At 38.9% G+C, this 25783-nt stretch overlaps 1 protein-coding gene across 1 annotated transcript in view; it reads left to right on the top strand.

Annotated features, from left to right (window-relative positions):
• PHEX (phosphate regulating endopeptidase X-linked) overlaps positions 1 to 25783 on the top strand; it is a 98190-nt gene that overhangs the window by 57572 nt on the left and 14835 nt on the right. The window contains exons 13-17 of the mRNA XM_059839895.1: positions 3628 to 3705; positions 5314 to 5417; positions 12754 to 12812; positions 22238 to 22292; positions 25385 to 25452. Of these exons, the coding sequence (XP_059695878.1) occupies positions 3628 to 3705; positions 5314 to 5417; positions 12754 to 12812; positions 22238 to 22292; positions 25385 to 25452 (364 nt within the window). The remainder of the gene's footprint in view (positions 1 to 3627; positions 3706 to 5313; positions 5418 to 12753; positions 12813 to 22237; positions 22293 to 25384; positions 25453 to 25783) is intronic.

The raw sequence follows: 25783 nt of genomic DNA on the forward strand, positions 1-25783 counted from the left end.
ATTTTTCAGTGAAATGTAATTGTATTAATTTTTTATATATTTAGAAGCTTAAAAATGATCTTCAAAAAGTTATTGAGTCAAGCTAATATACAGAAGATCTCTGTCAGACTCACAAAATTTTGTTGTGAGATATATATTTTGTTTCATTTTCTCTTTACAGTAAGTAAAATATGTCAATACTTAGTGTTGTATAAAATATCCAAGTCATACTCAGAGGCAAAAAGGCTCTCAGAATGCTCACATGCTTGTTTGTCAAGTGAGAATTTGAATAGGCTGGAAACTGGGCTGCTTTGGAGCACTGAAACATGTGTGCATTCCCATGTTGGCAGGTTGTTAAGCAGAGAGTGAAAGCTCCTTTATTATTTTGTCTGTGCAGTAAACTGACTTGCAATGCTCTCCCTGTGACAGAAGGACACTGATGGTAAAATCCTGGCTGTGTTGAAGCCAGTGGGGAAACTTCCATGCACAAGGAGTGGTGGAAGTAGCCCCCCTCTGGCTCCTCTGCCTCAGAGCCTGCTCTCTCTGGCTGCTGGCATAGAAAAGAGTTGTCATGACTTACCCTAAAGCACCCTGCAGCAATGAGTTTCCTTAATTTACCCAGCAGCCCAACTCAGCTGAGTGCTTAATGATGCCTGGGGGAAGTACCCCAGTGCCTCTTTTCTTCCTGCACACATGGCTGTTTAATATGCAAATTAGAGAGAGGAGTTAAATGAGCCTTTAAACCATAAAAAGTTGTGCATGGTGGATTTATGGTGGATTCATGTGCAATTGCCACATGGCTGGTTGCTGTACATTTGTCACATTTCATTTGACTCCCTGTGCTTGCCTCCTGGAAGGCTGGTCTCTTATACATACTTTTAATCCTATCAAGGGGAAAATAATGACATCATTATCAAAGAGTAAGCAAGCTGTAGAAGAGTTTTCCACTTCCTTGTGCTATGTAAATAAGGAATCTCCCAACTGCTGTTAAATATTACACAAGTGAACAGAAAAACAAAATTTCCAACATGCAAATTTAGAAACCTGCTCTCAATATGATACTTTCTAACTTGTCAGTTGTGTAAATAAATTGTGCTGGGCTCTGCTGAAAAGGTTTGCACCTGATGCAAAGCTTCTAGGAGGAATCCCAGTCAGAGGAATTCCCAAGGACTTCAGGAGGCTTCCTGTGTTCTCTCATGAGTTTTACTTTGGCAATAGGAAACAGTTTACCTAACCAGGAGCCAAACATCCTTCACTGTCTGTATCAGCTTTGTCTGTCTTACTTGCTCAGATCTCTAAACCACACAGATTGTGGTAATGCCTTTTAATTAACAAATGCAATAATATAACATTTCCCCCTTATCTATCTATCTGTCTGTCTGTCTGTCTCACAAAATACAGACAGCTTTAGACATTGACAAAGCATCAAAGTACTAAAAGCAGCATTAACTATTGAAGTTGCTTTCCAAACTCTCAAGACACACTGTTATTTACTAGGGTTTTATATAGACTTTATAGAAAACCTCCATAGTGTCTGACTATTTTATTCTCATGCTTAGAAATCTCAGTCTCACGACATCAAATGTGAGAGTCACAAAGCAAATGATGAACTCATGCAGAACATTTGAGATCCACCTGATTTGTTTAAGTAGCTGACTTAGCAGAAATTAAAACTGTTGGGTTTTGCTTTTTCCTTATACAAAGCTAGTTTTAACTAGTATTGAAACATGGGAAATGGTAAAAAAAATTTTCTGTTTCCTTGCAAAGTTCAGTCAGTTGGACCCAGCGACACCACCAGGAAAAATTTAGACACTCTTGATAACATACAAACTTGCAGATGAATTGTGCTCCCTTCCTGACTTTTTATTCTCCCTCCCCACCACAGCCTTTAAAATATCATGAAAGACTGCTGAACCTTCTGGCAAAGTGAGAAAACATTCTGTTGAGAGTTAATTTGGCTCATTTCATATTTTCCATTCAGCATTTTTCTTCCATTGCTTTTTTTATTACTGGGGCAATTTGCATGACAATGGGATCTTTCTTGCTTAAGAGTTTGTCTGCTCCTGCTGCTAATTTCCTACCTGAAGTTGTTATCTTCTGTTTGTGACATCTTAATTATCTCAACCACAATTAATTGTGATGTCACAAATGGACGATTATGACTTTGGGTTGGAAGTGAGAGTGAGAAATTGAAGGATTTTGAAGAAGAAAAGAGGCCTTTCTTCTTGAAAAATGAAAGAGGAGATAGAATGACTTTGTTTAAATGGAAGCAATCCTCCATCACCTTTCTTCTGAAAGTTGTGGAACAGCTGGTTTTACGCCTGGCTGTGTAGGAGTTCCTGCTCTATTGAGATGCTGTGAAGTGGGAGAAGGGGAAAGGATATGCGGAGGAAGGGGACTCTTCCCTTAAGCAGTCAGTCCCTGCAGCAAAAAGACATAAAAGTTGTCAGACCCTAAAAAAGGCCCAGGCCCTGCTCATAGAGAGTAGAATGCTGGCTTGGTATAGTTGTACTTGGTTTAAAGGTTAATTATTTATTGTTTGTCATATCTTGGAATATTCATTTGAGTTTTGACATCGGAGTCTGATGACCACGGAGGAGCAGTTTTTGAGGGGTGGAAGGAATTCCAAAGACTTATGGAGAAATTATATTCAGCATCATGAAAACATAAGTAATTAAAGTTTTGTGCTAACCTAGTCCATCACAGCTGAAATTTATCCTATGGGCTTGTCACATTTCACTTCTTGTTATGTCATCTTATCTTTTTGTGTACCTCTGCTTTTCTTCTGGAAACTTGTTTCCACAGAGGTTCTGGGTATCTGAGTGGCCTGCTGGTGTTTTTGTGAGGACATTACCAAGGCTGTTTATAAACTCACACCATGATTTACGAAGTGGGAATACCTACAGCTACTTCACACTGGACTGTTTGCACAGGTTGTGCATAAACACTGGGACCAAGTCATGACTGAAAGAGGATTAATGAAAATGAAGCGTCTTAACACCTCTACTGGCATTAGGGAAAGAGCAAAGACTGCAAAGTAAGGGAGGGAAACTGGATAACTACACACAGATCAGTCCTGTGGTTTTCAGAAAGTACAGTGCCCTTCAGAAAAGGACCCATCCTCAGGGGCAAATGGAAGTGGCCCTCAGTGGAAACACCAGGCTGCACTTGCCGGGATCAAGTTTATTCACACCTGTGCATCAAATTTGTTTTAGTAGTTGGATGTGTACCAGCCACTGTGCCATAGCAAACCAGGCTATTTCCTGTTGTCCTTTAGAAAACAGTGTACAAACAGGCATTTGACCATCTGATTATCACAAAACCCTGCAGGCAAAATCAGCTGTTAAGATTTTGCACTCAGACACGTTGCTGTAAGTACGCAAGAGCTCTGCAGGCAGTGACAGACCCACTGTGATAATCTGACAAACAGAATCTGGACCCTCTGCCTTGTGATGCCGAGCTCATTTGTGGCACCAGGTTTACCTTGTAGGCAGGTTGTTTTGAAGTTACATTAGGATGGCTCTAGGGAAGCCATATAATAATGGGTATAATAATACCAAGTGGAAACTGAGCAAGAAGGAGAAAAAGCTGTATGCTGAGAAGTGGTTTTATCTATCAAAACTTTTTTTCTCTTTTTCTTTTTCAAAGGCAAAAGCAGTTATGGCGAAAGTTGGTTACCCTCAGTTTATAATGAATGACACATATATTAATGAAGACATCAAAACAGTAAGTGTCAGGCTTGCAGCTTTATTCATTTATTGCAGCCATTCTTTGCTCTGTTTTGCTGCTGTCTAAAGTCAAAGCTAGTCTTTTGTTTGGCATGCTCCTGGATTCGTGCTTGCCTGGTTATTTTTATTTTATTTTTGAAGTGTGCTAGCTCTAAATTTTATCAAAATAGTCAGTGCTGTTGTATCTAAGTGAGATCATGAGGCCTGCTGGGAGTAAAGTCTGCCTGGGTGCAAAGAACCTTCCTGCTATTAAGCATTTTAAAGGTTAAGCATGCAATGATTTCACATTTAGTTATAAAAATGGAACATACCAAAAGTATTTTTTCTCAAAATAATGATTATCAAAAAGCCTAATGCAATTTACCTCAGAATATCACAATTTAGGATGCCATATATAAGTTCTCCTCATATCTCCAGGCTATGAATTTAATTTACAATTGATGTTTATAATCATGCAGGAGGTCCTAACCAATGTATAGGCCTATTGTGCTGCCTGCTGGACAAAGATACTGTGTGGGGACTCCTTTCTGCCCCAGTACCTGTTCAGCCTAACTAAGGCAGGAAGGCAAATGATTAATAATAATAATAGTAATAATAATAGTAATAATAATAATAATAATAATTTTACTACATTCCAACTGTGCCATGCATTTGATGAATTGTATTACTGAAAGTCACAGGCAAACCAGAAACACAAGTTCAATCCTGAAGCAGTAAAATACTGAGTGATCATCATCTTTGCCAGAGCACATGAACAAGCACTAAACAGAGGCATCATTTATTGGGAGAACAATGTCCACCAGCCTAGTCCTGTTCAGAGAGGCTGTAGGGTGAGATAATGCAGTGAAAACAGTGTAATAAGACAGAGCATGTGACCAACTCTATCACTCTGTGTATGGCATTATTTGCTCAGATAAGTGGCAATGGCTGGTGAAAAATACTTGTTAATCATGCTTGCAAAACCAAAGTTTACATCTGAAGAGCAACTTCCTCACAAATCCTAGAATTGTTTTAAACTGATGAATGAGATTTATAACCTATTAACATCCCTTTTCCTTGCCTGTTTAGTTTTGTGTGTGTGAATGCTATTAGATTTGGAAACTTATGGAAGCATGGAGCCCTATGGCTGTTAATATTTAATGTGGTAGAACTCTCAGAAGGCACAGAATATGAAGTATTTTTTATAAAATGTAAAGCAAACTGAAAAAGGGACTTCATTACATTGTTGGAAGTGGTTTTAAAATGCACTTTTAAAAATAAAAGTAAGCCTACTTCCTCCTGGGAAAGAGGCTCTCTTAATAATAGCCATGGAAATGTGCAGTCTGCAATTCACTGTTGGGTGCTTATGCTTCCTTCAGCAGCACTCTGCACAGTGAAGATTTTTCCCAGTGTTCCAGACCCTGGTGCAGATCTGTTCAGCCACTGGTTTTTTAAACTAAGCTCATAAAATATTTATTCTTCCTACCAAGTGTGAAAATTTTGCTTGCTTTGATAATCGCAAAAAAATTAGGTAATTATCTCATATAAAATAAAACTTCTGCTTGCTTTATGTCAGCTTTTGTTTCTTTGGACATGCTTTAAAAATGTCTGTGCTTTCTCGGTACAGCTGAAGTTTACAGAAAATGATTATTTTGGCAATGTATTGCAAACTCGCAAATACGCAGCCCAATCTGATTTCTACTGGCTTAGAAAAGAAGTTCCAAAAACAGAGTGAGTAGACAAAAGGCAAATTTGCATAATCTTCTAACAATATTTTCTCTTATATTATTTAATTTATATATTAAATACTGTTATATGTTACGTTTTAATAGAATTATGTTAACAGCAATATGTTATGCCACAAAAAGCCTATGGGCAAACTCCCATTATTCAGAAACTCCTGTGAATTTTCTTTTTGAAGGTATCCCTGTTCATATGCAGAGCAGTCACATGCTTGAAGCTTAAACTTAATTTAATGAAAAAAAGGGTAATTGAATTGCAATTAAAAAATGGATTATGTCTCTTGGTCACAGTTAGAGTTTGAAATGGTACAGTGGGGATTTATGAAATAAATTCTGTAGGAATGAAAACATAGTGAGAGATAATGCTATTATTAGTAATACAAATTAGCATTGTTAGTTACCTGCTGTTGATAGCAATGATACAGAATGAAACATAATTGAATCTACGTATGGTATTTTTATTTATTTGTAAACATGAGAGTGCAGATTGTGTCACAAACTGTCATGAAATACATGAGAGAATCATTCTCTTTCCTTACTGGTGGGTAATCAAATCCTTAAAATGCAAATTAAAACCTAAGCAGATCTTAATTAGTCTAATCATGCTACTTAAAAATGACTTCTTCTACACACAGACTTTGAAATCGGTGCCAGTGCTTAGCTCCAGTGGTTTTATTTCCTTAGGACTCCAGAAACTCTGCTCAAACTGAGCCATACCTTGTTCTGGGGGTGGCTCTGTGCTGATTGCGAGGCAGGGGCACAAACTAAGGTTGCTCATGGTTGAAGTGTTTAAATTTGGCCCTGTGTGTTCAAGGCATTATTCATAGCTTAGATTTAATTGGGAATTTTACCTTCTCATCACAGCTTTCTCTGGCATTGCACTGGTCAACCCCAGGATATGATTTTAGGGATTTTCCTCAGTGTCAGGACTAGAGCATGATGGTGTGTTCTCTTCAGGGTAGCAGTTCCAAGAGAGCACTGGAACAGCACTGGCCTCTCTATAGCAGTGGTCAGCCTTGGGGCAGCCAGCACTGATGCAGAACCTGTAGACTCTTGGCACAATGGGAAAGCTCCCCTGTGAGGAAATCAAGTGGTAGGCAGCCCCTTACTCCAGGAGGTAGTCTGAGAGATGTCACATGGGAATGCTTAAAAAATGAAAGTGTTGTCCAAGTGCCCTCCACAAGATTGAACACTTCTCATGCCTGTCTTTACCTACTTATTCCCAGGACTACATAATAGCCAGCCCCTCATCACCTTTGTAGCTCTTTTCTTGTCAGCCCTCAGAGTACATTCAGGCCTGGGGGATGCCAGTTTGATTTCTGGTCCCTTCCCTTTGTTAGCACAGCTATTTGCTCTGCCTTCTGCAGGGCTGGAGGTAATCTCCACCTGAGCCCTGGCAGGGAGGGATAATTAGGGCTCCTGCTGGGACATTATTCTGTCTCTGCAACTGTTCAGTGATAGAAAAGGGCTCTGAAAGTGGTGTCACTCTGCCTGCTGAGGGACACCAAGGCACAGAGTCATTGCTGCCTCCAGAATTGTTTTTTTTAAATTTATTTAAATAAACAAGTAACTCCCACTTACCAGTCTGAAGCATCTCAAAAATGGCCTCAAAAATATCAGCCACTTTTTGCTACTTCCCACTTTTAAATCATCATACTCCACTGCTTTCTGATGCTTTTGCCTTCTTTTTTTCTCTTATTTTTCTGTTTTTGTTTTTTAAACTTTCACATTTCATATAACTCCACAGAATTTTTGATGAGGCTTGGTGCTATGTTAATAGCTAATTACCCTTGGGTTTTTGTTTCTATTTGCTTCATTTCTTCTTTTCCTTAGTTTAGTAGCTTTTAGCACAACATTTGTATTTCGAGATAGATATTATAAGATCATCAAAGTTGTGGACCAAAAAAGATAAATAAGAAAATTAGTGTTTAAGGAAATAAAAGTTGCTAAAATAATATTGTACCCAAAAGGTAAAACACTATATTCTTTTAGCAGACAGTCAATGTTTCTCAATAATTATTTCAAACTGGAATAATTTTCCTCAGCTAAATGTGACATTGAAATGATAGTTCAATCGAAGCACCAGGGAAAAGACCATCAGGGGATGGACAGAGAGGGGAGATACAAGACAAAGCAGTTGGATAAAACAAGGGGGGATATGGATAACAAAGTAGAAAAGAATTGTTTTGGAAATTCAACAATTTTTAATTTTTAAAAAAAAGAAAAAAAAAAAAACTAAATCAGGATTAATTATAAAAATCTTTGTTCTCTCTTCTGTTCCCTCCATCCCTGGCATGTATCTGCCTGGCAGGAGAAGGGAGCATGGAGGAACTCAGAGGAGCTCCTCATTGCTCAGGGCGTGGGTGATGGGCCACACACAGCCCTACTGGCACCAGAAAGCTGTGACAAGGCACTGGGGTATGGAGCTGCCTCTGCTGCCAGTCCTGGGGCCAGGCTCCCCTGGGGACACCACAGCTCTGGGATGGGTCACTTGTGCTCAACACCAGCCCTGGATGCCAGCTGCCAGCCTCACAGCTGGCTGGGGAGGTGACTGTCACCCTCACAGCTGGCTCTATCCAACAAGAAAAAAAAGTGCTCAGGGATCAGTAGGAGAAAAATTAAAGGGATTTGTGCAGGAGCTGAGGAATATGGTGCACAAACCAGCACAGGTTAGGAATGAGAGGGCCCAGTGGAGAGTCTGGAAGGGGCAGTGTGGGAAGGAGGGCACCAGGTGTGGAGACAATCATCATAAGCCAGGTGAGATACAGCTGGAGCAGAGGAAAGTGAAAGGCAGTACAGGGGGAAGTGATGGCCATGGGAAGGGAAAAATTAAGGAGAGTCATGGTTTTAGTTGCATTTGCCTATCCATCCATGCAGTCACACACATTCTCACATACAAATATACATCTCTGTGTGTGTGTACAAACACATGCCTGCACCTTTTAATCAGAGATAGAATCTGTCCTTCTCAACACTGATATCATACTTGCAAATAACAAAGTATCAGAGGACTTCTTGGCCACACCACTTCATTATTATTCATCTTTCTCCTTTGAAGTCAGCACATAATCTAAGATTTTTAGACCTGGCCAAATCTTTCTCTATTTTTCACTAGACTTTTAGAGCTGGGGATGTAGATGTCTGGTATCCCAATAAGAGAATACAAAAGAAGGATGCTATGAGAGGATTCTGGGGTCTCCTCCAGGACTTATCCCTGTTTTTCTTGACCACACGCTATTGTGTGTAAGCCCTGGCTCTTGGTTTGCCACGAGGGAGGGCAGCTCTGAGAGGGTCTGGGTTGGGTACCTCTAAGGATGGTGTAAAAGCTCCTTCTGCAGAAAGGGAGGCTGTTGTCTGTTGGAGAGATGCTGCTGGAAATTGTGTGTCTGGGACCTGCCCTGGAGAGGAGAGGCTGGAAAGGAGCCTCTTGGAGCCTTTTCCTGGTCTTTGAACCTCATTTTAAGCAGTGATGTGGCACTGAAGGCTGGGCCCAGCCTTGCCATCCTAGCTGCTTGTCCATTCCTAAGGGAGACAGATGGCAGCCTGGCCTGGGATAATAATCTGTTTCTACTTGGGAAAATATATGAGACTAACAATGAGAAGAGGAGATACAATTTTGAAAGTCACCTTGAAGGTTGCCTCCCATATGGAAGTTTTTCTTCATAGTGTTTTCTTTGGAAGACATTTTCCAGCTTCCAGAGAATTTGTACAGCTTTTCACTTCTAACCAGCTTAATTCTTTGTACGTTCACAAGTTCATTTTCCTTGTTTACATGATTATTTATTTTTTATTTCTTACTTTGAAGGTTGAACAGAAAACCGAATTATTTCTTCCAACTCAAAAAACTGAGGATCAATTTGCAGATTCAGTTTGTGCTTTACAGAGAATTAAATAAACTAATAAGCTTTTTTCTGTGTTGTAAATGTTCCTAACCATCCCTGTTCATGAATGGCAATGTAGCACCCTATACTCTTAACACAGAAAGAAAATATCAGAGGAAATTTCAGCCTCAAGAACACAGACTGAGAGAGTTTCTGCTGCAATTGCTATCTCAGTGGGGCAATTCACATTTTATTTCTACAAGAGAAATCTCAACCTTTCAAGTGTCAACTCTGCAGAATTAGGTTTTTATTGCTGCAGTAGTAGGTAGGTAATGCTACAGGACATCCTTCAAAGCTGTCCCCTTTTCACAAACTTATAGCAAATTAAAACAGTGTAAACAGTTCTAGAATTTTTATTTATTTACTTTGTAATTAATAAGAGCTTGGAATGTCTAACGCCTTTCTTTTTTTCCTATCCTTCTCTGTGTAGATAGAGCACACAGAAATTGTAACCAGACCTAGAGCAAATGCTCAGGGAATCTGACTTCAAACAGGAATGGGAGAGTTATTTCTAAGTTTGCTTCACCTTAAAATTTAACAGCAGCAGCTGTTTATTACACACCTTCATGTTGTAATTTGGTGTGTTATTAGTTAAGGACTGTCCCTGAAGGTTCAGTCATTTCAAGGAGCTTACTGAAAGAGCATGGCAGAGGAGAAGTGAAGTTGTTCTGCTAGTCTGGATGGAAGCAGTCTTGGTTATTGCTACTCTTTTAGGGACAGTACTTCCTAATTTTTTTGAGAGGTCTCAGAATGGTACAACAAAATACTGGAATAGAAATATGCTTCTTGCCAAATGTCAAATATTAAATACTCTGTTTGTTACTAGAGAACTCTCATTCTTCCTGACTCCTCAGTATGGCTGCCAAGTGTCCTCTTCCTAACTGCTTAAAAGCATAGTGAATTCCATACAGGGTCATTCTTGAGGCCTTGTTTTGAGGGAGCAGTTTGGAAAGAACTGAGTTCAGTTTTGCAGTGGGAAAATCAAGGCTGCTCTCAGCCTTTGGCTCATTCTAAGGTCAGCAAACAGGATGGGCTCTGCAATTCTGGTGGTAGATCATGAGAAAAGCAGCAGCCTCGGCACAGGGGTGCTGTGATATGTCTTCACCTGCAAGCTACAAGTCTGAGTTCATAGGTATGAAGGTATCAGGGAGGATGGTGTGAAGTCCTTCCTCAGTAAAGGTGGACCAAATGTCACCAGCATTCACTGCTGCTCTTGGGCAGGCTGAGGTGCTGCTGTGGGGACAAGTACCTGCATCACCAGCTCCTCACCCATGAAGAGCAAGTGCAAACTTGTGCTGTGAGAGAGCTGCCTCTAGTCAGTGAAGAGCTCTTTGCTGCTGCTTGTGGTGGTTCCTCTCTGCAGCTAGCTGTGGAAAAACCCCTTAGAGGATGGAGAGAAGAGCCACAGCACATTAATCTGTTTTGAAGTATCTGTTATACGTCTCAGGCCCTTGATCCTCTGACTGGAAATAAAAGGCTAAGAGGAATTTGCAAAAAAGGGAGCATTTTCTGTCCCAGAAGCCTTTTTCATGCTTAAAAATTGCTGTTTGAGAACAGAAAGGCCATTGTAAGCAGAACAAGCCAAGAGGGTGAGGTGCCAGTTACAACACTATGTGTCTTTGCTCAAACTTACAGTAAAATATAAATTGAAGTCTTGACTCTTTCAGATGGATTTTCTCCTTGTCAAAAAAGGGACAGTCCTCCAGATTTACAGCTAAGCCTGGAGCACCAGTCCCAAGGCATAAGTGGCAGGCTTGCATCCTTCAAAACCGTTCAGCTGATTGCTGCTGTGAACATGAAATTGAAATCTAGTTAATTAAGCCCTTAATTTTTTTTCTTTGCCCCTCACTATATACATTCTATCTTCAATTTTCCATTATCTCACTACATTACCTCTAACATTTAGTCTCCTTATTACGAAGAAAGAAGAAAATAGACCAGAAAACAACCTCCCCCTGCTCCTCCCCTTCACAATCTCCTAATGAACAAAACAGGGAGAGATATCTCTTACAATTAGAGCCTGTAATGTAATGGATGGTCAAAATATGTACATGACATCACTCTTTTAGCCTTCATTTATTAGTTTTTCTAGTTGATATACTGCAAAATAAGCTGCTCAGCTTGGAGAATAAAACAAGCAGTTAAATTTATTGCTAAAAGACAAAATGCTGCCATTTTTGAACTTTCCCCTTTGTTACATGGTATAAGTGAGGACATCAGCTGTCAGAAAAACAGTCAGGATCTGCAGATGATTCTTTTATTAATGGGGCTATTTAAAAGCATGAATTGTGTATAAATTGTCATTGTTATCACACATTTTCCATATTCTGACAGATCTTCCTTTGAAAGATCTTACTCATTGTTTTGCAGCTCCTTTCTCTTCTCTTTAAAAGAAATTTTCCCAAGCAATTACATTGCATTCACATGGCTTTATAAAACTTTTGAGTAATAATTTGCAAATGACATCAGGATGTTCCTGTTTGAACATTTACTGAAGTTGCTTCTAAGTTATTGTGAACTAACCACTAATTGTCATCATCTTTATTTCTTTAACCAACTTTCTCCCTTATAAAATTGCAAAGTGAAATTTTGGGCTCACTGAACTCAAGGTTTCATCTGAGGGGATTTGGATCTTGCTGAAGTCAGTCAAGATTTTCCATTCATATGGTTGAAGCCACTGTCAATATAGAAGAGCTTAGGCTAAGGAGATTCATTTGCTGTTCATAGAATCATAGACTATCCTGAGTGGGAAGGGACTCACAAGGATCATCAAAGTCCAGCTCCTATTCAAATCTCGGGTCTCTTCCAGTACATATGAGAAACCAAACTATGAGAAGAAATGCCTGGCAGGAGGTCTGTTTGTTTAGGATGGTGATGTTCACTGCATAGGGAACAGAACATGAAGCTGTTTATTTTGAATTTACATTCCCAGAAATTATCTGTTTATGTTGCTGGCATAATCCTAATTTTTCAAGTAGTTGTTCAGCAAAGCCTCTACAGCCACTTTACTTGTTTCAAAATGCTCTTCTCTAATTCCAGCATGGAGTTCCTCCACACGTGTTTGAAAGACACCCAGGAGAGTTTACACAGCTGCTGTCTGTGTGGTGGCCTCTTCTGGGTGAATTTTGTTTATCAGCATGGCTGGCCTCACAAGCACAGTGGCCACTTAAAAATTAAACAGATCACATGATAGGGACACTAGGAATTGCTCCTGTTGGGCATTTATTGACTGTATGCAGTTAAAGTCATTAAACAATGGACCTCAGTGTTCTAGAAAGTGTAGGTAGCATGTACTGAAACGGAGAAATAATTAAGCTTTAATGTATCTTAAGTCCTCAATGTTTTTACTTTCTTCTACTGAGTTCAATTTTTATCTTTGCTCCTTGGATTCAAAAAGGTGAATGCCAACGTACTGACAGACAATTTCTTTTGTTCTTACTACAGGTGGTTTACAAGCCCAACTACTGTAAATGCTTTTTATAGTGCATCTACCAACCAGATCAGTGAGTAGCTTCCTTCTGAGCCTCCTTATAAAGTGCTTGTTTGGGAATGTATGTATCAAGCTTCAGATAACAGCTGTACCTGTTGCGTTTCTTGTGATTGAAAATTAAAAGTTCAAACCTGGTAATTCAGCTGTGAGACTTAAGTGTGTGTGTGTGTGTGAGTGTGTGTGTGTGTGTTTGTACTCTCTCCATTGTGAATGATAGCTTAAATCACTTTTATTAAAGCCTAATGTTTCTATCTTCTGTTTTCTGTAGCACAAACGTGTACACCCATCTCCATAAATACACAGTGATAGCAGTTCTGTCCTCTAGTATTGACAGACATGTAACAATAAATGTGACTAGAGAAGACTGTGATATAGACCAGAAAACATAAGAAGGTGTATCCAGTGGATTTGTTCAATACCTTCAAGGACAAGGAGTGGTATCTGTAGCTGACTGAAAATTCTTACCTGTATGTGCAGTACTACCTGTCTGATTCTAATTTTTGTTACTGGTTGTTTTTAGACAGCATATATTCTAGTGTGGAAACAAATAAGGTGAAAGAGCTGAGGTTTTCAATGATGTGTTACGAGTTTGAATGTCCAAAATTGAAATTGACTAACAGGCTTTAAAATTCTATAGCAGACTTTAAAATTCTATACCAGTCTGTGTGCAACAGTTTTACCTTTACCCGGGCAATTCTCTTTGCTCTTATTAGCTTTGCATGTTAAACTGGCTTTCTTTGTTTGTGCTGTTAGGGTCTGGAAAGTAACTGCCACCACTTCTGTGGTCTCAGTCCCCAGATTCAGGACCTCAAAAATTGCTGAGTGATTCCCCCTTTTTCTCCTGAATCTTTTTTGGTCACAGAGAGAAAGGCTCAAAGTTAATGTATCCCACTGAAGAAGGTATAGCAGAGAACTGGCAGTTTGAGTCTGCTGGTATTTGCTTCTACCAATTTCTGTAAACAGTTTTGCCTTCAAACCACTCACATAAATTTTTTTGTGTGTGTAAGTGATCTCATTTGTAAAGTACATATAATAATTAATAAGGAAGTTCTTTTGATTAAAATTAGTGCTAGATTTAGATAGCTCTGTCTTAATTGGAGGGCTGCTATCATTAGGCAGTCACAATTTTGTTGATCATCTGAGGGAGCACTGGCTGAGGTGGTCACAGCTCTGAGGTATCCCTGAAGCTGCTCTTCCTCCAGCCACCACTGGCTAGAAAGGTTTTGTGTGAGTGGAGAGGAAGCCTGCTCAGAGAAAAATGAGAGCCATTGCTGTTATACCTTCTTTAATATTGGGTTCTTTCAAATTTGAGCAGTGCTCGGCTGTCCCAGCCTCTCTGCCATGACACATTAGAGAAAACTGTGATGAGAGGCTGGAGCCACTGAACATTTCACACTTGCTGTGTCTGAAAGAGTCAGGAGGCAAAAAAGAGGCAGTTGTCAAACCTTACCCATCAGTCATGGGTGTAGAGGTGATTGTACTTTCTGTATCATAACTGCTGACCTTCTTGTTCTGCTGGCAAGTGACCTGGAAGCTTGGACAGCACCACTGACTCTCAGTCCTTTCAGGACTGTTTCAAAGAGGAAAAGGGTTTAGGTGCCTCTTTCTGAACAAAATCCTCTTGTAGCTGAGAGAGAGGTAAAAATGTAATCATGCCCTAAAAAGGATGTGCAACAGAAGGGAGGATTCAGTGAAAGGCACAGCACTGTCTGCCACTGCTGGCTGGTGTTTTTAATGGGGCAAGAGGCCCTGGGTGATGTGGGAGGAATATTCTCTGGTAGGAGCTGCTGATAAACACTTGACACATCACTACTGATTTCCCATTAATGCTGCTGGGGAAGAACTGCTACCTTACCTCTTTGCAGCTGTGTTTTCAGTGGTAATCTGTACAAAGTTCTGGGGGTTGTTCACATGCCACAAGAACTGTGGCATTTTTAGATGTTAAACAACAGAAAAAAGTTCTAGAAACCAGAGTAATTTGAGAATAAGAATATATCTTGAACTCTAGAAAGTTAGATGTAAAATTGTGATACAGCAAGCCCAGAAAGATTTCATGGACCAAATTTCTAGTAGCATCAGAACTAATAAAACCTTTTTGTCAAATTCACTGAGAGAGGAGAGTCTCTAAGGCATAAAAACTAGATAATTCTTTGTGTTTAAAGAGTTTGGGAAGTTCTAATTCTGGAGCTTTTTCTTGTGAGTTTCTTTCTTCTTTTTCTGGGAATTTCAGTCCCAGAAATTGTTTAAAATTTAGTGTCAATAGAAGGGACTTAAGAAGAAATTCATACAATGAACTGTGAAAAATATAAGGACCAGGTAATATTCTTCCAGGTATTTCAAAGGAACTTAAACAAAAAATTTCCAAACAACCAGCTTTGATATATAGCCTATAATTTATAGTGGCCTCAGCACAGAAAGAGTAGGTGTGACAAGTATCAAATCCCATTTTTCAAAAGACAGTTTAGAGGGATCTGCATAACAAGTCATTTTAGCCTTTATATAAAGGAATCTGGTTGTGATCACAACATGATTGAACAGAAAGAATGAATAAGCATATGATCTAACAGAGAAGAGTGAACATGAGAATGTGAGATTTTTTTGATTTTTCTTTTATAAAAAAAGTCATGCTTTCTTGATCTGCTAGAGGGTTTTTTTAAATTCAGAAAGCAAGTAAGTATGCTTGATACGATAATTTGCTTTTATTCCATAGAACACCATTGATGAGGTTCTTTCCCAGTGCTAATAACTGAAAGTTGTCATGGGACAAGAAAGAAGGTCCTTTCATAAATTAATGACTGATTAGAATAAGAAAAGGAGGTAGGAACCAATTACTTGTTAGCAAGTAGTTGGAGGGGTGTGTTGTAAGGGTCTGTGCTACTCACTGCATTGGCAGATGAACTGAAAAGAGGTGTTCTGTTCTGTTCTGTACAAAAGAACAGAGGGACATAAACCCAGTCCAGGAGGACAGTTCCCTGTGCTGCTGGCTGCTGGAAGGTAGAAATGTGTGCTACCAGAAGAATTACCTCACAGGCAGTTGCCTGAAACTCTTTCCCTTCCCAACTGATCACTCCTGTGAATGAGTGAATGGACCAGATATCCTCTTCACTACCTGCTTGAGTTCCCCTGCTCTTCAGTGAGAAAACTGGACTTTATTGTCTTCAAGGCCCAGCCATTTTTGCTCTTTATAAGTGAGTTTACTAAGAAGAATTTGAGAAATAAGAATTTTAAAATGTGTAATAGAATTTGATTTTGGAAAGTAGTTTCCGTGTGAACTGGAAAATCCCCGCTTCCAAAATTTGATTCTAAAAATTAGGACCATTAGTTTGGAAATGGAAATGTACTGTATGATGATATCAACAAAACTGCAGCAAACTTAATTAGTCACTGGAGGCTTCTTGAAAAAGTTTAGAGAAAAAGAAACATCAGTGCCTTGACCCATGGATTCTGAAAAGGAGCAATGATCAGGTGCCTGCACAAGGGAAGAGGAATGTGGATGTCCTGAGCACTTCTGAGCTTTAGGCAGCTGCTTTTGCTTTCTGTGTTCAGAGCACAGGGATGTTTCTGACACTCCTGATGGAAGGATCACAAATTCTTCTCTCTCTGCAATCTGTATCACTGACATAAATATTGGAATGTCCAGGCAAGTCCATGTGCTCTTCATATACAGGCAGGCTGTTAGTCTTTTTAACTTGATTACTCAGTTACTTGGAAAAAAGGTCTTGTTTTACTAAAAAAGAAAATTAATAGAGAATAGACACTAGGTGATTTTAAAAATTACTAGATTTGGGAGAATTTAGCAAATCTTGCGTATGCAGTAGATGTATCAAATTTTGCTATCTTGTAGTTCAAACACTTTTGTGTTTGGTATTGCTTTGTTTGCTTTTCATTACTAAAATATTGATAGTTTGAATGACCAATGATTCTATTACTATTTCCAAAGGAGAAATAAGTAGCTGCATCAAGATGAGATGTGCTGCAAAGAGCAGAGTTAAAAAATATGTTTCATATAATTTATCTTAATATTATACAAGTTTACTCCTGACGTTCTCTGTATGTCAGTTTCATTTATTTATTTCCTCTTTTTCCATAATTCAAAGTGTCTTAGAGGAACCACTATGGATGTTTAAAATGATTGTTAATTATTTTTTAATCCTAGTTTGTATAATTTTTCAATTTTCTGTGCATTTGCTTGTCAGTTTCCCCTTTAATTAGAGGTACTTAACAAGGACAACAGGTATGTGTCATTGCCTTTAGACTCTCAAAATGTATCTAAGTACACTTCATATCATCTAAGTAGCATGAATACTATCTTTTTAATTATCATAATTGGAACACCAAAACCAATTTCTAAAGGATTATTTTATTTTAATGCACTCTAGAGCAGTCAACAAATATGTGCTGAAAATAGACACAAGTGATGATCAAAGTGTGCTAGCATACTTCTGTTCAAAAAAAGGTTTTATTTCATTACAGCACTAAAATATTAGCCTTTGAATGTGTTATAGATAAAAGGGAACTGTTCATCAGACATTTGGTGTGTTTTGGATTTATTTTAAAGTGTAAATATGTATGCCTGTAGAATATATAAAAATAGTCCCACTTGTGGGCTGTGAACAGTAATGAAAGGGAGATTTACAGTGAACTGAGGCAAATGTAAGCAATGCACTCATGAGGTGGAAGCTTGAATAGATGTACTGGATAATTAATGTTGATATTATCTCTCTAAGTTTATATCCATGCTCCTTCTAAGTAATTTGTGCTGTTACTGCAGTTCTCTAGTGAAAGTCAAGAGGCCTCTTTAGAGAGAGGCCTCAATGCATGTTATAGGAGGCAGATATGATCTACAACAGAATTTAAAAATTGTGTTCAAATTAGCATCCACAGCAAAAACCACAGATGAGAGCTCATATTAGCCAATAAGTACCATCTTTACAGGAAGCATCACACAGATATTGATGCTGGCAGCTCACTGATGCTGGGAGTTGCAAGGGAGAACTCTTATCTTGCCAGGAGCCAGGGAAGTGCTGGCAAAGAGCACCTGGTGCCATGGCCAGGACAGGATGAGGGGAATGTGCATAGGGCATTTTCTCTTCCCTGAAGAACTGGGCTATTTGGGAGGTTATTGATGAAGGAGTTTCAAGAGTGCCATTAGTTTCCTGGAGGTTAATGAACTTAACAGATTTGGACTGAACACTGTCTGAGCCCAGTTATTAAGTAAGCTTTAAGTGTCTTAAGTGAGCCCTCATTTTCAATTCTCCTGATTTACTAAAGACCACTATTCCCTTTTATTTAACCATGGTGCATGATCCTTACCTCCGTTCTTTATTTTTTCTTTCTAAAATTCCTATCTATGAATGTATCAAATAGAAGAACTTGTTCTTTGTTCTTCTCCCCCAGCCCCCATTCCCTCACCCCGGGGAATCCACTGAGGCTTTTTCCTCATGAAATAAAGATTTAAGTTTATGGTAAAACAGATGTTTTCACATTTCCTACTCCCTTAGCAGACAGTATTCCTTGGCACCTCACAAACCACGTCATGTTTCTCCTCGTGTTGCCCCACTCAGGTTGGTAAATACCAGGTTCTCTCTTTTTCATGAGTAGAAAAAAGCCTCTTATCAGATGAAGGAGAAACTGAGCCAAGAATTGACGCAGAAGCTGCAGAGTCCTCTGCTCTAAGACTATTACTTCCTGGTATCTCTTTAATGAATTTATTCACTGAGTTCTTCATAAAATTAAGCTTTGTGTTGGTGCATTGCATGGAACAGTTACTCTGCCTTACACAACTGATATTTTCTGTCCTTGCACAAATTTTGTTTTCTGTTCTCTTTGTTCACAGGATAAAACTTGAAATAAGGTGTATGATTCAGGTCCCTGTAATGACAGACAGTTTGGTCTCTGTCCCCTACCTATGGGTGCTCAAAGCTGCTTGGGTGTCTCAAAGTATCTGAAAGCAATGTGTTTTTTCCCTTGTGTTTTATCTGAGGTAAAACTTGCAGGAGCCCCTTGCCATTGAGACTGACAGCTAGACCCCCAAACATCAAAACCATCACTGGGATGAGATTCAGTAGTTCAAATAGAAGTCTGTGGAACCATTTTAAACAAATGTATCCTGTCATTTGGGCTGGTTTTAGACAACTAACCAACATCCCACTGTCTTCATATTTAATTCCTTATGTGAATTCAATATTCTTTGATTACTGACCAGCAGTTAGTCCTCTGCTTATACCTTATCCCTTTAAAACTCTACATCTGAATCTACATCTGAATTCATTCAGTGAATGAATGTGCCTTGAAAAAAAACAAGTTAGAGCTTTTGAACACATCTGAGAACTGCCAGCACACCAATTGGCAGAGTACCCTGTTTATAACCCAGTTTAGCACAGCTGTCTCCCATATCTGTTACTTATCTGTGGGACTCACTAGCCTGACAGAAGTTGCTTAAAACAAACCAACCTCATTACTGGAAGCTGTAAATGCACTAACTTGGAATGAGGCTTTTCCTTGCTCAGTTAAAAACAGCATGCAATATAACTAAATAATGTAAGTGAACTATACAATTTGAATTCAATTTTAGACTTGAACTCCAAATTTCCTTGTGATTTGGTGAGTCTTCTCATGTGTTTTTGGTTTCATTTACCCATTATTGCTCTGCATTTTTGAAGGGAATTATCAGATCAAATGTAGTTATTTGTAACTTCTTGGCAAACTAGCAGTATTATACTGAGGTAAGGGTATTCATCTGCAAAGTGTGTATAATAATACCAGAAGGTATTAGCTAGCATTTATTAATGCCCCTGTAAAATTGAAGAAAGAGAAAACACCTTCAAATTTTAAATACATTCTGACAAGCTTTACGGCACCTTGCTGGAGAGAGATGCTGGAAATGACATCACAGATAAAATGAAGATAGAAACCTTTAATTACATTAAAAGTAGTCCTGTGCAGGCAAAGTTCTGTCAGAGCTTCAAGATCAGTGTAAATTCAGAGTGAAATATTTGAAGTAAGCCAGGTGTTGGCTCCACTGCTTGAGGTGCCCCTGCATTCCAGAGGAGTGAGGTGGCTAAGGGGAAAGTTGAAGAGTCACTGTGCAAGACACAAGGATTTGGAAAGCCAAAAGCCTCCCTAGAGATGAATCTGGCAAGGGATGTGAAGAAACTTTTCTGCAAGTAGCTGCAGCAGCAGCTAGTGGAGGGAAAATGTAGTGCTGAGTGAGGGCAGGGGACCTGGTAACAGGAGATTTACTCCTTTAGTGCAAACTACAGAGGTTTTCACACATGTCCAGAAGCAGAAATCACTCCTTCAACCAGCATTATTCTCAGTGATATCTAACCTAAAATGGATCCTGGCTCTGAGTAAAATAATCACCAACATGTTGTAGAGACTCAGCACTGGAGCTTCCTACCATTCATGCACATTGACTTGGTCAGTGAAATATCTCATGGCTGAACTCACAGCTGACTGTGTTTCAGCAATGCTCTGTGAAGACACAGAGATAAGCCTGAGTGAAGATTTGCACCTAATTTGCTGTAAATAATGCATATTACCTCTACTGCAGACAAGTGCAAACTCACTACAAGTTTATACCTGGAAAAACTAATTGCAGCCCCTTAGAAGATCTGGACAGCCTCTTGGTGCAGTGACAGGCTCCCTGGATTGTGTGATCCTTAAACATGATTTGTGGGGTGACTGTGCTGCCTTGGTTCACACTGCCTTCAGTATGGGCTCATTTGTTCATTTTGGCCACAGTTCCTCTCCTCTGTTGTGGTGGGAATAGGATCATTTAGAGTTAGCAGAACCTAAGCTTTCCAAAACCTTTTCTGAATTCCAGTGTTTGGAGGACACCAGTTCAAACTAGATTTTCAGCTCTGAACACAGCTCTTAAGGCCTAACAAGCAATTTTCATCAGGTTGTATATGTGTACCATTGCTACTTAAAACATGCATAATAAGTAACTTTCTCTGTGCACTGGGAGGCAAGGATAGTCAGATCCGTAAAACTTTGTCCTTGACATTGGTAAAATTGTGGTTTGCAGTGCTGGAAAAGAAAATTATATGCTTGAAACAATAAAACAACATCTAGAGAAGTAAGGAAAAAAAAAAAAAACCCAGGCAACACTCAGAAAATTTTGAAGCCTACACTTTTTATCAGCTAATTGCAGATAGGGAATGATGGTAGCCATGGAGGAGCAACAGAAAAAAGCAGCTGGGCAGGCCAGGAAGACAAGCCTTGTGCCACATCTCTTGGCATGAATTACACTCAGCATACTGGGTTTGTTTTGGGATTTTGGGTTTGTTGGGTTTTTTTTTTTCTTTTTTTTTTTCATTTGAAAGTAAGTTTTTAAAGACCTTGTAAGGAAAAGACAAAGATCTTGCCTGACAACTTATCTCAGATATAAAGAAATCCGTAACCAAACTATCACCGAAAAACTGAATAGGGTTAGAATCAAATAAATGTGGTTTTTGTAGTGTTCTGGGTGTTCAGGTGATTTCTTGAGGAGGGACCCATAGGGTAAAGAAGAGTTCCTGGGAAAACAAGTGAATCACTTGAGAAAATGTTCTTCCTCAGCAAGGTGATGACCATGTGGGTAAACCTAAGCAGGTGCTTTATAGATGAGAGTTTGTGACACAACACAGTAAATTCCACATTTAGGCCTGGAAAGATGGCGCTTTTCACCATCACAGAAGAACTTTGACCATGGGTGTATGTTTTATTTAGCAATTATTTGGGCTGTTAAACTTTTACCATGTGTCTTTAGTATCCTAGCACTAAAATGTCACCCCGGAATTGAAAATAAAACTGTGACTTTGAATTTGAGGAACAATTTTGTTTCCTGTGTGAAACATCAGTAGCTCGTCACTCTCCAGAGTATCTCCATTGCTGGTTTTTGGCAACTGGTTAGTTGCCAGAACCAGAAGTAGACAGGTAATATCTAGCTAGACTGACCCTACAGCCTTAATAATCTAGTTTTCCCTACAAAAGGGCCTAAGTATGTTCATATACCTCTGTTTTTCATAGAGTAAACAGAATCAGGCTTACATTTTATAACTTTTGTATTTCTTGCTTCACTGAAGCCTCAGTGAGCTAACAGTATTTTAGTTCTTACTGCACTTTACCTATGTATTGTCTATTGATCAGTCAGCACATCTGAGGATAATCCAGGACCCTTCATAGGAAGCCTGAGGTGTGTTTTTCACAGGATCACATGCATTTACTCTGCATGCCTCTCTGAGATCCTCTCTATTGCATTCTACCACCCAGAGAAAAGCTCCCCTTGAAAAACCTTCTGAAACCAAACAAATGAGGTCATAAAATCTAAACCCTTGGGCATTGTGACAGCTATTCAGCTGTATTCAATTGACCTCACCAGTTTTTTTTTTTTTTTTTTTTTTTTTTTTTTGTTGTTGTTGTTTTTTTTTTTTTTTCTTTTTGTTCTTGCAGGATTCCCAGCAGGAGAACTTCAAAAGCCTTTCTTTTGGGGAACAGAGTATCCTAGGTAAGTAATGCACAAGCGAACCTCATCCACCTAGAATTGAGGAATAACAGGGAAAGATATTGCAAACACGTACAGACAAAGAAGAGGGTGAGGAGAAGAAGGCTGTGGTGCTGAAGGCAACTGAAAGGCAGCCCCCAGGAAATCTCTGTTTTCCTGCTGTAGGGCAAACCTGGTCCTTGGGTTGTGTGCTCTCTCCTGCTGTATCCTGCTTTTGCCTCTGGAGGGGCTGACTTTGAGAAGTGGAAGTGCTGCTTTGTGTGATTTTTTCTTACCCTTGGGAGCTGTATGTTGCTGTTGTCTTAAACTGATGACTGATTTCTCCAAGGAATTGCTAATTAAGTGCACCCAAGTGGAAGTGTATCAATGCTGCAGCATGCAGATGCAGCAGTGTGCACATGGCAGGTATTAAAGGGAATTGTAAATCAGATAACTGACACTTCCTGAACAGAAGTGAATACCCTGAGAAGGCAATTATTATCAGTGTATTGTTCACTGTCTGCTAGTATCTAAGATTAGCAGTGGGCCCTTGTCTGTGCCTGTTGAGGTGCATGAGAATCTCTTCATGTGCATAAGTGATTGCCTGGGATTGCCTGAGCAGGCCCATGTGCCAGTGTAGCTGAGGAAGGGTAATTATAGGTCACATACATTAAATTTTGAAAAATCACTGCTTTTGTGCAGTTCAATAGCTTTCTATTTTAGGGTAGGATAAGACCATGAAAAATTTCTGGTGGCAGTTTCTGAAAGTTATTTTGCAGTTATATGAAGCCAGTTTTTGGTGAAACATATCCTTAATAAATCATTGTTTAAAAATAAAATAAAACTTTTCGAACCTTTTGTGTTTGCCATCTTTCAATCTGGATTGTGTCCTTGTAAACAGGAAATTTGGCAATATATGTAGAATGACATGTTCAATTTATGAGCTAATTAATTTGTATTCAAAGAGAATTCTTGTGGGCCTGGTGACTTTGTAAGTGCTAATTGGGGATAGAAGAGAGTCCTTTCTTGTTAAGGTGAACTTATTTTCTGTTATAGGTATTGCAGACCAGCTTTGCTTTCTGATTTCTCTGTATTCTGACCTTCTGCCATAGTGATAAAACTGTGGTTCTTTCAAAGTATTATACTTTGCTCATTTCTCTTCCTTAAAGGTTACCTTAGCTTAAATTGGTTTTGCTTGAGTACATATCAAAATGTAATTTAGTAAACAAATGTAGCTGGTTTATATCAGACAGCAGATTGCTTTTGTCCTTGAAATATTCTGGATGTTTTCTGTCTGCTTAGGAGAAACAGTACATGGCAGTGGAACAGATAAACCATCAAAAAGTCACCAGTGCCTGCAGTAAAACTAATTTAGCAAATATTTAACATTTAGTGGCATTTTAGTGTCCAGTTCCAGCACAACCACCAAAACCCAGTTACATCTATTTCCAGAAAGCAGAGCTTAGTTATCACTTTTACATCTCAGTACATTAAATAAAATAACACTCAAATGCCACCATTCACAATTGTGAGTCTTCAGTGCCATATATATTGAAATAGAGACTTCAAACTACCTGACCTCATAGCTTCCTTACAGTTCTGAGCCCCCCCAGTCCCAGAAAGGTCCCCTTTAATATGGTATTTGCTGGGCTGCACCTTACCCTTCCACCTCTGTCCTTCTGTGCCCAGAAGGGAAAAAACATGAACAGAACTGGGAGAATTTCTGGAAAAAGTGTTGAGCTGGACAAAATGCTGCATTAGGGTTCACAGATTCAAAGGCCCAAATTCACTGCAACCTTAACCCCATCTTTTGGAGCTTAGGAAAGCTCCAGGGACTGGCAGAAATCCAGCCTGTTCTTTGTCCCTGCCCCTCATGGTGACAAAGAACCTTAGAGGAAAAATAAGATGTATTTAGTAATAGGACTTGTTTCTTCTAGATCTCTTTACATGTTTTGTGCCATTATTTTTATACTTCTCCAGCTGCAAAAAGATCCTGTATAATCCCTATACTTCAGATATGGAAAACAAGTCTTACATAGTGCATTTATTAGGGGTAATTATCACTGTGTGCTACACCAGATTACAAACTTGTCACACAAGAGGATGATATTTCCATTGCTGAAACATATAATTTTAACCTGCATTTTTTGGAGATGGTTTGTAACAGTACTTGGGCCAAAAACAGCAGGGGAGATGTTAACACATGCAAAATACCATTTAGGAAAGAAAAAAACAAAGTGAAGGATTTTCATGGGAGCAGAGGGAATTAGATGATATAATAGTTCTCGGGCATGACTGAGATGAGCAATTAGTGCACTATGGATCATTAGGTCCAATAATGTTATTTCAAAACCCTCTGCCTTTCTTCTAATTCAATACAATGTCTTAAAAATACTATAAGCTACTTTGAAGTATAGCATCTCAATAACTGAAATAATTAAAATCCCAAAAAGTAACTCCACAAATGAAAGATACATTGAATAAATCCCCTACCCCCATGGTACCCACTACATTTGGTGTAAAAAAGCCCTGAGCTTTTCCCTCTTTCATCCCTATTTCTCCTAAAAGCATGCTTATTGGGATATAATGAGGAAGATATAATGAATTGTCAATCAGGAATACAAAGTATTTCTTTTTACTCTGTTTCCCAGGTGCCTTAGATCTGTGTATCACATCCTACTCCAGGGCAGATGCAAAGGAATTATATGACCTTTCTTTTTAAAACTGAATGGAGATCTGTTAATGCTTTACAAAAGATAGTTTTTGTTTCAGAGGAGGTACAGCTATAATTTTGTCCTGTTTCCAGTCAGAACATTCAGAATTCAGTCAGCTGAAGGAGGGTGGAGCTCATATGATGCTGATAAGGGATTTGGTTGGAAGAGTGAACCATCACAAAGCTTTCAAAGTTTTAGATTAAATGTTACTTTTAAACAAGAGTTTAACATTAAGACTTTCAACCTCTTTAAGTCAAAATTGTGTAGGTCTGATTTTTAGACCCATATCCACTGCCTCCTCAGCCTAATTTAAAATCAGTAATAATCTTTTCTGAGGTCTTTTGTCCTTTAATGTTCATGACTGTGAACACTTTCTGAGGAAACTGCTTCTTCATGTTACAGGTCATTGAGTTATGGTGCCATAGGAGTGATTGTTGGCCATGAGTTTACTCATGGATTTGATAGCAATGGTGAGTATTTGACTGCACTTTGATAACTTTTTTTATTTACAGAGTTGACAGATTTGAAAGATAACTTGTACATGCTGTAGCCTTTTTATTGTTTTGGGTTTTTTAATGGTGCTGAGTTGTGTGAAAAAATTGTAAAATTGTATTTATTAGATTTATTTACATGGAATCTTGCTTGTCTGAATTGGATTTTATTTGGTAAGAAATACCAAATTATTTCTGTTTGTCTCAAATGAAAACTAAATCAGCAAAAGATTCTGAAAGTCCTAACAGGGGGAGGGGGGAGTGGGAAGGACAAAGGGATAATTTCTGATTGATAAAAATTACTAAAAAA

Source organism: Haemorhous mexicanus, chromosome 2 (assembly GCF_027477595.1).
Source record: "Haemorhous mexicanus isolate bHaeMex1 chromosome 2, bHaeMex1.pri, whole genome shotgun sequence".
NCBI lineage: Eukaryota > Metazoa > Chordata > Aves > Passeriformes > Fringillidae > Haemorhous > Haemorhous mexicanus.